Consider the following 16,082-nt stretch of genomic DNA (forward strand, 5'->3'; position numbering starts at 1 on the left):
CTGCAAGTGGGCAAAACGTGGACGCCACGCACACCCAAGCCAAGAGCAACGCCGCCGGCAGCAAATGACGGTCGCGTGAGTTTAGCCGCACCGCTCCCCAGTTAGGTGCCTCTCACAAGGAGGGCCTCTATTAACTTTTTAACCCTTCTCCTGTCTGTCTGGAGGTGCCCCCTGGAATATGATTTTAGGTGCTTTCCATGAGATCAACGAACAGGGAAGAAGCTGCTTATGAATTTCAACTCTGTAACTTTCTCACTCGGGCGGAGGAAGGGCATGGCCAGTGGACCTGAGAGGCGGATGGGGCCCCGCTGGCCTAGGGAAGGGGCTCCAGGGGAGAGCTTCTGAGCGGCTGGATGACACCAGCACTGACCTGAGCCCAGCGCGGCCCCTAGCCCCATCCTGGGACACACTGTGCACCAGACACCAGAGAGGCCAGCATTTCTTTAAAAACAGCGAGATTTTAGTGTTGCCTTTTTAAAGCTACGAGAATAATACATGCTCCCTATAGAAAATCAGAGGGAAAAAAGAAAGAGAGAACCATAAAGAAGAAAATAAAAATCCCTCATGATCCCATCTCCCAGACATCGCTTCTGGAACATTCCAGAGCCTTTGCCCTCACTGGCCTTGCTGTCTCCGCAATCCAGGCCTTTTTAAAGGTCACTCCCATACACAGACCTTCCCAAAGACCCCATGGCACCTAGAATCAACCCCAAACTCCTGCCGCTGGCCCACAGGGCGTATCTGAACCAACCAGTGACAAAGCCTCCACACTGCACACCTGCCTGCCTGCCCTCAGGTCCTCTGCAGCCGCTGTGCCCCTGCCTGGAATGTCCCTCCTACATCACCTCACTCTCACCTCCACGCCTCACCCAAAGCCACCTCTTCAGGGAGGCCTTCCATGGCGCCTCAAGGGGCTCTCAGTCACCATCACTCCCCCTGGGCCAGCGCTCTGCCGACCTCATCACGTGAACGGTTCTCTTACTGCTGCTGGTGTATCCACCCATCCACTGTGTCCCCATCACCAGACGCAGCACCCTGTCCTCACTCCCCACCATCACCCACTGCATGGGACACACTTGCACAGAGCTCTCAGTGAGGTGTACTGAATGGACGAATGAATACCCCTGCGGTCTTTGCTGAGTGTGTGTGCGTGTGTGTGTGTGTCTGCAAGAACTGCCCACACAGCTGAGATCGCAGGTCAACTCCACACACACACATATCATCTACCGCTTCTCCCTGCAACTCAACGTGAAGGCTCAGCTCAAGGCCCCCCACTGCCTACTGTGGGACCAGCCCATGTCCCCTACCTCTACCCCAAGGGGGCCCTGATCTGCAAACGCCAGCTCCTGGAGGCAGTAATAACACCTGCACAGCCCTTTACAGTTCACACACTTGAACATTTCCTCCATCCCAGTGGAGTCTCAAAACAACCTGCCTCCAAAGAGGCAGGCAGGTCAAGGGGAGCCTGACCACCCCCAGTTAAAACAAGGCTGGGGGGCTCAGAGAGGTCACACGACTGCTGCCATCACCTGGGAGAAAGCTGACCCTGGACGTCTGGCCCCAAGAGGCACAGCCCACACCTTAACTTCGAATCAGTGAGGTTTCACCATAAAAACAAGAGAGGTGATAACAGAGGAGAGGACAGAGCTCGGCTCTGGAGTCCAACTGCCTGGGTTTCAACCCCAGCTCTGCCACTTACTAGCTGTGTGACCTTGGGCAAGTTCCTTCACTCCTCTGGGCCTCGGTTTCTCCTCTGTCAAGTGGGGATGACAATAGCTCCCGCCTCGTTCCCTCATCAAGAGAAGCAAATGATTTAATAATATACATAAAGGGCACATGCCAACACTCAATAAACACAGAGCCCTTTACAACACCACCCTGAGCCCATCTCTGCCGCATCACCACACCCCTGGCACGTGAACCGCCAGCCCACAGAGGTGAGTCACCTTGCGCAGCGGGCCAGTTCCCAGAAAGCCAGCTGCAGACGGACCGCTATAAACCCACTCCTACTGCTGCCCTAACTCACATGCAAATTCCTCCAGCTCTGTCACTCTTCAGGCTGAAGCCCCGCCCAGCCCACTTGAGTGACAAACAGTGACATCTGCAAACACTTCAAGGCTGCCAAGGGGAGAGGTTCCTTTTGTAAAAGGGAGACCCCTCTGTAAGTTCACCCTTCCCACCCGTGATGATCCAGGCAAAGAAATCAATCCCACGTCAAGTGCAGACATGAAGAAAGCCTCCTGAATTCCTCCAGCACACAGTTCTGACTTCTGTTACGAGGCGAGTAAAGAGATTCTCCTAAAATGGCCACATCTCACCGTGCTGGCCCTCCCAGGCCCCTGCTTTCCCCTTATGTGCAGAGTCTCAGGGAGTCCCCACCCCTCTTTCCAGGCTCATCACCCTCACGTTCTCCAAACCTCCTCCCTCCAGTCACAACACGTCATGCCACCTCTCAAGTGTCCCCCCGCAGGCTTTGGCCTCTGCTGTCCCCTCAACCTGCAGCTGCTCTCTTCCCAGCACCATCGCCCAGCTCCCCAGGCTGGGCCCAGCCCAACGGCAGCTTGTCCCAGAAGCCGCCCCAGCCTGGGAAGAGGCCACCACCAGCCTCTGCACTGAGATCCCACAGCCCTTGGCCACCACCCCCCTGGCACATGCAACTGTTGGGTTCATTTACTCACTCAGCTTGGAGACGAGCACGTCTGGGCCGGGGGGACATCGGAAATAGTCCCTCACTTCGGGAACCTCAGTGCAAGGGAGCCGACATCGTCTTCTGTCAGATAGGGGTCTAAACAGCACCCACCCCAAATGGCTCTTCCTCAAATTCAGCCCGGCAGTGGTGGTAAGGAGCCTGGCACACAAGCAGGTGCCCGGCCACCAGCGACTCCTGTTCTCTGCCTGGGACACGGACTCAGCTCAGCCTCACATCTTTTGAGACCCACAGCAGGGGGACAAGAAACCAGCCCCCGTGAGGGTCCCCTCCTGGGAAGCAGCCCGGGGCGTGGGGAGAAGTCCAGGGCAGACTCACCGACAGGAGCCCCTCCCACCCCAGCCTTCACAAAGCTCAGCCCAAACAGGCCCCTTGATGAGAACTTGCCATTTGAATAATCAATATTTAAAGCTCCGAGCCCGCCAAGGGGAGTGCAAGGCCTTGCTTGTAAATATTTGTCTCGACTGGCAGAGCCAGCCTCTCCCGCCGCAGCCACCCGCCTCGCTCCTGGCCCCCCTCTGCTTGCACAGCTCCCAGCCAACTGCACAGCGGGACGCCCCTGGGGAGGCGGGGGACCGTCTGGCGGCCACGAGGGGCTGCACGGGGAGGTGGGCCCGCCCCGTACCCAGGCCTCTGTGTCAACAGCCCAGGGGCCACCCATCTGTCTCCTTGGGCCATGGCACAGAGATTCGCTGGGAGGTGTCCCTGGATTCCAAGCAAACGGCTTTTCCCAGGGGGGCACCCCAGATTTATGTCTTTCTTATTTTGGAAGAAAGCAAAGCCAAGGACAAAACCCTAGGGGCGTGCTTGCAAATCGTGGCCCACCATCTCCTATGGCGCAGGACGGCACTCCGCTGCCTGTACCAATGGCTGCCCACGGAGGAACCCACACCGGGCCCCCTGGGCTCCTGCTTGGGGCCACGAGGCCTGGAGGGTCCCCTCACTGGAGAAGCCGTCAATGACGGTGGGTGGCTGTACCTACCAGCTGAGGTGCCTGCCCTGACATCACTGTTCCCAGAGAGTCATTCATTCATCCGTCCATTCAGCCACTTATCTGCTCATCAATTATTACTCGGCATCTACCTGTACCAGGCACTGGGGGCTGGACACACAAGTGGACAAAAACAAACCTGGACAAAATTCCTTTGGGAGGAAGTCCCCCAGGCCAAAAAAATCCCACCAACAAATGGAAAATCACAGCAGAGACAAGCGCTGGGGTAGGAGACCTCCCAGGTGTCACGGGAGAGTGAGAGGGGTGTGGCCTGGTCCCGGAGGTCAGGGGGCTTCCCAGGGGAGGTGGACAGGTGACAAAGTCCAGGGAGGGGCCGGGCAGAGCAGGGAGGAAGGACGGTGGGCAGGGGGCCGCCCGAGTCCGGCTGCTCACAGGCACCGCCCCTTCTGGCACCTACCCAGCCACTCGTTGAATTTCTTCACCTCGCTCGGGAGCCCCAGCTCGGTGAAGTCCCCGGCATGGATGAGCACGTCGCCGTAGGGCATCTGGATGGGGTCCGTCCTTGAGTGGGTGTCAGACACGCAGACAAAGCGGGTGTATCCGGGCGGCTTGGGGGCGTCATGAGGCACCGGGTCCACCCTGAGGGGAGAGAAGATCATGGGGTCACGGGGTCGCGGCGCTGGGAGCCTGCAGCTCACGTCCCATCAACTCAGACCACAGCCAGGTCAGATCACACGTGGTCCAGATCACATCCGCCTGCCCACCTGTGTCCGAATCCTGCCCCTCCTGATCACTAGCCGGGCAAAACATTTCCCCCTGAGCCTCAGCTTCCCCTCTGTAACGTGGGAAGCCCCGAGGGTTGCTGCGAGGTAATGAATGGGAAGGGCTGACAGGTACAGCCGGGCACCTGTATGGCGGCTACAGCTAACCTGCTGCTTGACAAGTAGTACCTCCCTACCTTTTTTTTTTTCATTATCAGCCCTTAAGGGGCCTTTTCGTCTTCTTTCTTTTTTTCTTTTTTTTGCGGTACGCGGGCCTCTCACTGTTGTGGCCTCTCCCGTTGCGGAGCACAGGCTCCGGACGCGCAGGCTCAGCGGCCATGGCTCACGGGCCCAGCCGCTCCGCGGCACGTGGGATCTTCCCGGACCGGGGCACGAACCCGCGTCCCCCGCATCGGCAGGCGGACTCTCAACCACTGTGCCACCAGGGAAGCCCAAGGGGCCTTTTTAGATGTTTTTTCTACTCACCCCTCTCTCATAAAGTTCTAACACCACAGATACGCCGTATATCTGTTCATTTACTGTGCGTGTATCTGTGCTTTAGAATCAGAGTAAGATTTTTTTCACCCCCCAAAACCAGTTTTCACCCCCTTGGGGGGTGCTATCAGCCCCATCAGGGATGCATGGATGGAGCTCCACCTTCCAGCCGGAAGATCCGACTCTCTGGCACTGTGTAGAGACAGCACAAGTAGCATCCGGGGAGAGCCACGAGGGAAGGGGGGAATTTCGTGGGAACCTGTGAAACAAAGCACTAAAGGCAGGCAGCAATTTTCCAAAACTATGAGAGGATCCGATCGGGTTTAGAACAAGGGCTTTCCAAGGTCCTGTAGGAAAACAGTTCTGGAATCAGAAGACCAGGCTTCAGATCCCAGATCTGCTGCCCGTCACTAACGTGTAACCTTAGGAAAATGTCTGGCCTTGGTTTGCTCGTCTGTAAAATGGAGCTATCTCATTAGGCAACAATGCTCAGAAAATTAACAAGCGGCACAACCGTTAAGTTCTTCGCCCCTGGGAGCCCCTGGGAGCCTTCTCGTCTTACAGAGGAGGACACCGAACAGGCGGCCCCCCCAGTTCAGGGCTCTCCCCGAGAGCCACACTCTGCCTCCTCAGCTGACTGATTTTTCCAGGCTCAAAACTCTGAAAAACAACGCAATGACATTTCAACGAGCTGCTCTCTCCCAACGAGGATGCGGCTCGAGGAGTTGTGTTTAAATCTAATTATGTGCCAAACCAAAAGCAGCGCCACATCAGTTACGTAAATACTTTCAAAGGCATCTTTCTGATTATGCTTCTTGTTCTTCAGACAAAATACTTCGAAGAAACGTAACTAACACCTTACGAGAGACGTGGGTTCAGCAGGCTAATGTGCAGGGAGCATGAGCACGCCCCACCCATCGCAGCTACAGCGTCACATCGGCCCCTCCACGTCACCAGGCTGCGGCGGGAGGGGTTCACGGGGCTCCTCTCTGGGGGTGGTCAAGTCAAGTTAGAATCCCAGCAGGTCAGAGTGGGACCCGACCGGGGAGAAGAGGAAAAATCCCTGAGTCTGATGATGGCAACAGGAGGGTTCTGGAGCCCTCCTTCATCCCTCTCATTCCTTCATTCATTCAACACAACACATCCTGAATGCCTACTGGGTACCAGCCCTGAGCTCAAAGCTGGGGAACTGAATGAGCCAGGCCTGATCCCAGACTGATGGTGGAGACAGACCTGGCCAGGAAACGACAAAGTCACAAGATTCGATGGGGCAGCAGAGGGGCTGGGGGCCAGAGAAGGCCCTAACCTGGCCTGGGGCCCCCTGAACTTTCCAGGAGGAGGTGATGCCTGAGCTGGTCTGGAAGCTCAAATCTCCCTCCCAGTAATTGCTGCCACTCCTCTGTCCTCTGGGTCCCTCCCCCCACCCCATGTGACAGTCTTGCAGGGAGCTGGCCTGTGAATCCACCTGTCCGCCCCTAACACAGCTGATTGGACCAAGGCAGCCAATCACTACTGGGCTACTGGCCCGGCAAGGAACACGAGTGAGCCAATCAAATTCATTCAAATTCATTCATTCTTTCTTTCTTTCTTTCTTTCCCCCTCACATACACTGAGGTTGTGAGGACACCACAAGGAAACAGAAAACAAGTCAAAGAGAAAAAAAAAGGAGACACAGGGAGTGAGATGCCACCCCCTGTGAGTCCCTTGTGGAGGAGCCCTGAGCAGTTCCCGCCATCAGCCAGCCAAGAGCACGCGAGTTGCACCGGCGCTAGTCAGGCTGGGCCTGCTGCTGGAGCCCAAGCTCTTTAATTAACTCTGTTCTTACTTCCCTCCGCCCCGAGGCTTCTGAGCTCAGTGAGGAGGCAAACCTAATAATCCCCAGAGAAAAAAAAAATAGACTCTTATTTCCCGGCACTGTCCTCCGGCTATTTGGATTGTAACAAATGCTGAACCTTGAAATAATAACAACAGTAATGATATTGATGATTTCCACGGGCTGAGAGCTCATTACGCGTTAAGCGCTTTACATGCATCTGCTCTCTTCACCCTCACAATGACTGTCTGAGCAGGGCACTATGGTTGTGCCCATTTTATAGATGAGGAAACTGAGGAGCAGAAAAGGCTCACGTGCCCAGGATCTCAGCTATGGAAGCTGGTGGAGCTGGAATTTGAAGCTGGTTTTTGGTTCCAGAACTCACACCAAGCTGGACTATTTCCAGGCCTTCATTTCATTCAGTCAATCTATGGACAAATGCTTCTTGAGTGCCCCCTAAATACCAAACACCTGCTAGGCACAGGACGGGACACCCATAGAGACCACCTCGTGCAGCTCCCAGAAACCCTGCTGGTGTTTAGAAGTAAGGAAAAGAGCGAGAAGAATGAAGATACGGAGAAAGAGAACGAGAGCACACAAAGGGTGGGAGGACCCGGCAGCATCCTTTGAACCCTAGATCCAGCTGTGCCTGAAGCTGGTCCCAATCTGGATTTCCTAGCTAGTTATGTGAGCCAGTAAACTCTCCTTTACCCATAAGACAATTTGAATTGGGTTTCTGACACTTGCAATGGCAAAACCCTGGCTAACCCCTGAGTTCCAGCAGCCCCGTAGAGTAAGTAACTGGGGCCTGGAAAGGTTAGTCCCACATCCAGGGCACTTGCTAGTACGTTAAAGAGTAGAATTTGAACATAGGCCTTCAGAACTGGAGTGGGGGCATTTAACCTCACACCTTCTCGCGACTAGAAGAAACAAAGCAAAATGGTTATTCCAGAGTCGTCCTTCATGGACCAGAGAGAAGGTATGGAAACAAGTGTTCCTGGTTTGGGGGGGGCCAAACCCGACTTTCCCAAAGCCTCTGCCTGCTGAGGGGCCCCCATCAAGGCTGTGGCTCTTTCTCTCTCTCTCTCTGAGACCTATAATCTGTCACCACTCTCTCCAGCCTCACAAGGCATCTTCCCACCGGAATCCTGGCGGCAGGCATGGTGCAGAATAGAGAATGCAGCCTCCAGAACCTGGACCCAGCCTGGCACCCCGGCTCGGCGACTTCCTTGCTGTGCCCTGGACCCTCCCATCCTCCAGTCCAGCTCTGTAGGGTGGGAACCACCCAGGGCTGCCCCCCTGCAGCCCATTTCCTGTGCCCTGGACCCCTTCTCGGTCTCTTTCTCCCCTAAGCCATTGGCTCCCTGGAAGTGCAGCTCCTGGTACCAAAGACTCATGTGGGCATCAGAAGCAGAGCCCCATCCCCCCACTATTTCCTGGGGAAATAGGGTACACTGAAAGCCAGGGGGTGGAGAGCAGAGGACTCGTTCCTTCAGTGAAGTTCCAAAACCATGTCCAGCCACGTAACTGGACACGAGCTGTGGCGTTCTAGAATGAGAGAGACCTCTGGTTCCCTCCTTTCATCCTACAAGTGGGGAAACGGAGGCCCAGAGGAGGGCAGGGACTGGTTGGCACCGGGCCACACTGCCCAAGGCTCTTTCCACGAAGCACTGACTCCGAGGTGACCTCCACCCCGAGTCCCTGTGCCTGCCCTTCCTCCCCACATCCTGGCTTTGCTTTTGCCGGTCTTCCAAGCTCCGGGGTTATGCCACCACCCCCAGGAAGCCCTCCTTGATCTCCCACCACACTCTTCCTGGGGCGTGCACCCTGCCTCATCCTTGCTCCCTTTTCTTTCCCTCCTCCTGTCCACTGTGCTAGGCTCGAGGGACAGCCCGTGCTGGTGGAGGGGACAGATGCTTAGAAAACTGTCCCACAAATGAATGCATAAGCACAGGCTGAAGCCTGTGTCACGAAGGGAAGGCTCTGAGTGCTTAGATCGGGGTGGGGGGCCGTTAGGAAGGTCTGGGGAAGGGTCAGGGAAGGTGTCCCCAAGGAAGTGACACCTGGGTGAGATCTGAAGGATGAGTCTATGTTGTCAGGACAAAGAGTAGGGGAGGCAGAGGGAACAATGGACTGTCCCAGAAAACACGGAAAGAACAAATGTGTATGGGGGGGGTGGGAGGAATTGGGAGATTGGGATGGACACATATACACTATTGATACCATGTATAAAATGGACAACTAATGAGAACATACTGCATAGCACAGGGAACTCTACTTAACGCACTGTGGTGACCTAAACGGGAAGGAAATCCAAAAAAGAGGGCATATATGTATATGTATAGCTGATTCATTTTGCTGTACAGTAGAAACTAACACAACACTGTAAAGCAACTATACTCCAATAAAAATTAATTTAAATAAAAAACATAAACGTCCCAGAAACCAGAACTGCACCTGGAGCCCTTGGGGAGAGGGAGCAGGATGCAGCTTGAGAACAGACAGAGCCCAGGTCGGGGCTTTCTTCCTGCCACGCCCCCTTGGCCCCTCCCGGGGCCAAGGCTGACCCTCACTGTCTCCTGGAGACCTCTCAGTGCACAGACGGGCTAGGGGCCACTGGGTCCCTTCTGAAGCCTCCGTGTCACCTAGCGAGGGGGTCGGCACTCCAACCTGGCGCATAGCTGAGGGCCGGGGACAGGGGGCCAGTCCCAGCCTGGCGCAGAGCAGTGCCCCGCCCTGCTACATTCTTCAAGGACCCCACACAGCCTGACGTGCTTGGAGGGTCTTCAAACGGGTTAGTCTAGTATCCACCGATGGAACTCCCTTTAAAGGCCAGAGAGGAGTCGCCATGCCTGGCACCAGCTCCCCCCCCATAAGGTGGATCCCCAGGGTAACCCTGTCCCGCAGACACTGCTCTCACCTTCTCGCTGAGCAACAGGCCACCCGTCCACCTGCCCACCCAGGACTAAGGGGCCGGTGCCTGGAGGGGCTCTCCCCAGACCACCGCAGGGTTTCTCGGCCCCCAGGGTAAGGGGTCTTCCGTCTCAGGGCCCAAAACCCAGAGGCCCAGATCCAGACATTCACTCCTCAGGCAAAGACAGCCTCGTTACCGCCAGGGTCCCTGGGGGCAACTACATAAATCACGGGGCTCAATCGGAGGCCGCGTTTGGACGGTCACTGTTTTTACTAAATGTAAATTGTGGATTTATTAAATAGGGCCCCTCACTCCCTCACCCCAGAGACAAAGCCCAGGGTGGCAATAAATCTCGTGCTGGGAAGTGGCAGCCATCCTCCCGCGTCTCCCTCGGTGGAGACTCGCCATGGAAACCCACGTGCTTCCCTGGTGCGCAGGGTGTGAGTCCAAAGAAGGGGGTGGGAGGGAACAGCGCCCCGCCGAGTCCCCACGCGATCCGGCTTCACCCAGCTGTGTACAAAGTTGCATTTCAAAGGTGGGTTGACCCGAGCAGGCAATGAGAGAGCACCGGATGAGGAGTCCAGAACCAGGGCGCACGGTGTGCTCTTCCCAGGACCCGGCCCAAACCCGCGGCCTCCCCAGAGCCCCGCTGCCAATAACGCCTGGAGCCCTGGCCTCAGGAGCAGGCAGCACAGAGCAGGCCAGGAGGGAGGCAGCGGGGCAGGCCGGTGGGAACCTGCTCCGCCCACACCAGCTGAGCGACCACGAAAAGGCGTTAAGCTTTTTCTCCACGGCACTTGTTGCTACCAGGATCCTACGCTATCGCGCACTTCATGACTCTTACGACGTGTCCCACTGGAGGGTCAGCTCAGCGCGGGCAGGGCTCTGCCCCTGATCACTGCTGTGTCCCTAGCGCCTAGCCCAGCCAGCGAATACTAACAATACAGGACGTCGTGGCCTGGCCCCCCTCTATGTGGGTTCACCTACCTGACTCTCAGTATTACGATGAGCAGCATTACGTAGACGGGGAAACGGAGGCACCGAGAGACACCCGACAAACAAGTGGCAGAGCCAGGATTCAAAGCCAGGCAGGCCAGCCTGGAGCCCACACTCCTAACTAACCAGTGTGCTGCGCAGCTGCTCACAAACACCCCGAGAGGACGGGTAAACGGATGAATGAACAAATAACCCGCAGTTGTTAAGCGGGGGAATCACCCTTCTCTCACCTGGTCATTCACTGCCCTTCCTCAGGACACAGCCCGGCCCACGGGGGCCCGCGTGGCTCCCGCCCAGCACACCCTCCGCCCAGCTGGGCGTTCCTGCACTTCCCAGCCACCCCCCAGCTCAGACCCTGCGGCAACTTCTGCCTGGCCTGCTTCCCCCTCCCAACTTGCTACCCTCACTCCTCGTCCTCCGGGTCTCAACCTAAAAGTCAGCTCTTCCAGAGGGTCCTTCCTCAGCCCCTCGGCCGCCCTGTCTCCTGACTTCTGTTGCCCTAGCCCTGTTCTGGGACTGGGGGCTGCCCGGCGGGGGTGTTCTACAGGACAGCTCTGCCTGCTACTACTCAGCTGTATCTGCGGTGCCCAGGGGCCCCTCTAATGGGTGTGCAGACAAATGGGCACAGACACATACCCCACCTGCTCTGCCCGAGGGGCCCAGTGCTCTCGCCCGTCCCCAGTGCCATCCGGGGGCCTCAGGCACTGTCACTTCCAGCCCAGGAGGATAAACCCCAGCAACAGAAGAGAAAACCCAGCCCTGGGAGGGCCTTCCCCCCTTGCAGCAGCCCTGCCAGGCCTCAAGGTCCCAGAGACCAAGGAAGAGCGGGCCTGAGACCCAGGGCCTCCCATCCTGCCCAAATCTGCCAGTCTGGCTCCAAACTGGGTACTGGGGTTAGTTTCCCAAAGAGAAGTCGACCAAAAACTAAAGTAAGCAGCTACCAACAGGCCAGCCCTGCGGCTCCCACGGAAATGAACGTTTTCCAGAGCAGGCGCTGCAGGGAAGAGGGTGTTCCCAGCGCTGGAGCCCACCCCCAGGCCTGGTGCCCACCTGCCTTCCAGAACCCCTTCGCCCACGAATGATCTCTCTGCACCCATCCTCTGCAACAGAAGACCAGTCCCGAGGGAACCACACAGTAACAAGAGGCAGCAACCTCCCCACCCCACTTCCAGGCCCGGGTGTGGAAACCCCCGGCTCCTTCTCTACGCGGGCCGCGGGCCGCGTCCTCCCGTCTCCCCTAAGGGACGGCCGCTAATACCTCACCTGACCACTGCTCCCTAGAGACGGTACTCAAGGTCCTAGAGGAAGCTGGGGTCTGTGTCCTCATGCGGGCATCTGACCCAGCCTGGAGGTCAGGGGGGCCTGCTCTGAGCCCCAGAGCCCAGGAGCATCCCCATCACAGCTCTGACCTCCCTGTGCTCTCACTGGGAACTCGTGGGGCTCCCCCCTCGTCAGGGGCTTGTCAGAGACCCAGACCCAGCACAGGGGCACCCCAAAGGGGCTGAGAGAAGTTTCAGCAATGGAGCAGACGAATGTCTACACTCTCAGATGGAGGGACGTACATACTTACGTCCACAGACATCACAGCAAAAGGATGCTAAGCATGGAGAACGCCCTGGACTGGAGACGGGCGTCAGTTCTGGTGCCTGCCGGCTGTGTGGGCTCGCGTGGGTCACCTGTCTGGGCCTCTGCTTCCTCACCAGGTAAGCCCTGTGGTGCAGGGCTGATAGGAGCGGGCAGCGGGGACAAAGGACGAGGACGTTCTGGCAACACCCGGAGTCGCCCAGGGCAGGGCCAGGAATTTATCCACCTCCACCCTGTGCCACCTGCACCCCTCCCGACCACTGGAAAAAAATCCAGGGAGCGGGGGAAAGGTTCTACCTGTGCACAGGAGTCCCGAGTCTATGTTCTCGCTGCGGCCCCACTGCTGGGGCACCCCTGGTATTTTCCATCAGCCCCAAAGGGCAGGCAGCAGAATTCCCCAGTCCTTTTGGAAAGCATCTCTGCTTTTTCAACAGAAGCAAAGGGGGTCTGGGCAAAAGGGATGGGCAGAGGGAAGAGAGGACAGCCAGGCCAAGCCCAGGGTCCTACCCTGCCACGGGGCCTGCAGCAAGTCCCGTCCCCTCCCTGGGCCTCGTCCTCCCCATCTGTACAACAAGGAACATGAATTAGACCAGGGGGTCAGTAATCCAATACCAAATACCAAGAAGGGGCAGCTGGAACTCAGCTCCCCAGACATTGCCACGAGGACGTATGGGCCTGGGGTTGCCAGGACGTTGGGCTTTGTACGGCAAAGCCAGAAGTCTGGATTTTCGTGTGCAGTCACCTCATTTTTCAATATTTGTAAAACATTCTCCTGGCCAAATGAAACAAGACTCCAGGCCAGAATCGGCCCACAGGCCAGCACGCTGCAACTTCTCCCACATCCCTCCCAACTCAGAGCCTCGCTGATCTGGGGATCCCAGAACCGTTGCATGAAACGCTTGGGCCCAGAAGCCAGGAGGCACCCCGAGTCCAGGAGCCCACCCCGCACGGCCCTCACCACCCACACCTTCCACCCCGCAGTCCCATCGGAGACGCCCACTCACATCTGCACATGCGGCGGCTGGAAGCGGCCCTGGTTGATGTTGTAGAAGGTGAAGGCCTGGGTGGGGTTGGAGCTGTACTCGTCCACCTCGATGATGAGCCGACTGTGCTGGTGCCTCCGCGCGGCCATCGCGTGGGACTGGGAGAAGGCCATGCCCAGGCCGCAGGGCAGGAGGGCCAGGGCCTCTGCTTTCAGGACGCCGGGATCCCACCTAGCGCGCCACATGGACTTCCGCAGGCCGCCCGGGCATCTCCCGCCGCCCGGCCCCGAGCCAGACCTGGGAACAGACTGAGGAGACGAAGCAGAACCGTGCGACAGTTAATCTGTTTGGGATTTGCTTTATTTAATGTCAGATGAAGATTTAGAAAGAGGGAGAGGGCGGGGGAGAGGAAAAAAAAAAAAAAACACAGTCGTACAGCTCAAAAACTCATTACAAATCTTTCCAACTCAGCAGTTTGATGAATATACTTTGGTGAAAAGAAAAGGGAAGGGAGGGAGGGGACCAAAAAAAAAAAAAAAAAACCCACAACGCCATGGACGGATGCATGCATGGTCCAACATGTTTAAATACTTAAGACTTTTTTTTTTTTTTTGCCTTCGACAAAACCCCCCAGAGCCCACAGCGTGGCCGTGAGATGCGGAAGACAATGGCTGGTGTTCTGGAAACAGGTAAGGTAAGTTTTACTTTTCGGAACTGGGGAATAGGAAGGATTCACCTCCAACCCCACCCGCTCCCCTCAGACCCCCCCACCAACACACTCCCACACGGGCACACCCCTACAAGCCCGAGCAGGTGGGGAAAGCACGGGCACAAATTCCTTCATCAACCACCATTTCGCCTAAAGATATCGTTTTAGCAGCGCCCGGAGAAGGGATTTTCCCCGAAAGACTGCCATACACCAACTCAGCTCAGAGGGTGGCCACGGTCGGGCTTGGGGGGGAATCTACTTAAAAAACAAAACAAAACAAAACAAAAAACCAACAACCTTCTCGAATGCCTTATAGGGATCTCAGGAATTCCGATGTTCCCAGTCAAACCTTGAATCCACTCACATCACAGCTTACAAACGCTATAGATATTTTTTTCATTTCTTTCATTGGAAAGTACAGTTTGCATTTGTAGTTACTAGATTAAAATGTCCCTTTTTTGATTCCAACTCGGCTACGTGAAATCCTGGAAACAAGACTGCATCCCACCCTGACACACACCCTTGCCATGACGGCCCATGCTTCCTCATTAAGATCATCTTTTTTCTTGCTCTTTTCCATAATTTTTTTTTTAACTATGTAAACAGGAAATGCCTCAAAGATTCGGATTTTTTTGGGTTTTGGTCATTAAGACCCTCCGACGATTGTATCTGCACTTCATTTAACCAAGGAGAAAATAACATCATTTAAACTATTCCTGGACAGTCAGATCCCAGTCACATTAAAGGAAGAAAAAATCCCCTTTGCTTTGCACATGGAAGAAGAATGGACACAGTCACAAAACAAATTAGATTAGGAAAATGACAAAAATTAGAGACTGGAGAACATTTTAATTAGGTGCAAAGGAGAAATGGATTATTAATTTTTTGAACTCTCAACAATCATGCCCATACAAGGTGCAATAAATACCAATATCCTTCTGCTCTCCCGTCACCATCCTCCCCCCAAAAAATGCATCCTGACTCAGAATACACATCCCTCCTTTCCACTTGGGAAGATAAGGAGAAAAAACTCAGCCTTTTCCCTCCAGGATGCACTTGCTCCCGTTCTTTGTCCTGTTCGTTGTTTCTAACGAATCGGTTCCCGCAGCGGATGCAGCGTGGCAGGCCTCCTAGCTGGGTGAGTCAGGGTGTCCAGGCCTCGGGGCCTGTGCCCATCCTGTTTACCCCGGGAGAGGCTGCAAGGCTGCAGACGCGAGGTCCAGGGCTCCAACAGCCCAGATCTGAACAAGAGTTTGAGGCCCAGCCTGGAGCTGACCTGCTGTGTGACCTTAAGCCAACTTCCTAATCTAAGTCTTAGCTTCGTCTTCTGGGAAGTGGGTGTGATAACAGTAACATCGCCCCCCAGGGCAGCTGCACAGGTTAAACGAACAGGAATTCTGAGCACAGCGCCCGGCAGGCACCAAGCGCCCAGCTAATGTTCGCCGTTACTATTATAATCACTGTTCAGTTCAATCGGGACCTGTGTACGGAAGGCCTGCTGTGGGCAGGTGCTGCCCAGGTGCTGGGGCACCTGTGGTCCAGGAGTGTCCAGTGCGAGCAAAGGGTGCAGCTCCAGGAGCCCCGAAGAACCGCAGTCTTCTCAGATGTAAGCTGACTACGCCAAGCCCCTGCTTGAAATCCTTACCGTGGCTCCTCTGATGAGGCCCCACGGCCCGCGGGCCCTGCCCACACTCCAGCCACACAGGTCTGTGCCCAGCAGGCTCCAGTGCCCAGAGGCCGCTGGCTAATGAGTGCTGTGAGCTGGTTCAGAGCACGCAGTTCCAACACTTTCAAGGGGCCCCTCTCTAAGACTCACCACCTACCTACAACATCGGTGTTCCAATACCCCACATTCTGCAGATGAGAACGGTGTGTCACAGAGAAGTGAGGTCTCTTGCCCAAGGCCAGCACAGAGAGACGGTGGTGCTGAAACCTGGACACAGGCAGCCTAGACCCCCCTTGGCCTCCTCTCCCTCTGGCCAAACTCACCCTTCACCCCTCAACAACACCAGTATTTCCTCAGAGAGGCCTTGATCAGGGGTCCTCAGCCCAGGGTCCCATAAAGAGCCTGGATGTCCACTGGGGGCTGAGCCTAGGTCTCCCTCGCTCACCCTGCTACGTCAGATCAAGCCCCAGCAGCTCTGTGACCTGCCAGGGGCTCTGATTCC

General features: G+C 56.2%; 1 protein-coding gene across 2 annotated transcripts in view; it reads right to left on the reverse strand.

Moving 5' to 3' along the window:
* MPPED1 (metallophosphoesterase domain containing 1) overlaps nucleotides 1-16,082 on the reverse strand; it is a 76,627-nt gene that overhangs the window by 51,174 nt on the left and 9,371 nt on the right. For both annotated transcript variants that reach the window (XM_060306383.2, XM_030855706.2), the window contains exons 2-3: nucleotides 13,227-13,513; nucleotides 4,117-4,298 (exon numbers count right to left, since the gene is read on the reverse strand). In XM_060306383.2, coding sequence (XP_060162366.1) covers nucleotides 4,117-4,298; nucleotides 13,227-13,450 — 406 coding nt within the window. In that variant the 5' untranslated portion in view covers nucleotides 13,451-13,513. The remainder of the gene's footprint in view (nucleotides 1-4,116; nucleotides 4,299-13,226; nucleotides 13,514-16,082) is intronic.

This window comes from Globicephala melas, chromosome 10, assembly GCF_963455315.2.
Source record: "Globicephala melas chromosome 10, mGloMel1.2, whole genome shotgun sequence".
Taxonomy (NCBI): Eukaryota; Metazoa; Chordata; class Mammalia; order Artiodactyla; family Delphinidae; genus Globicephala; species Globicephala melas.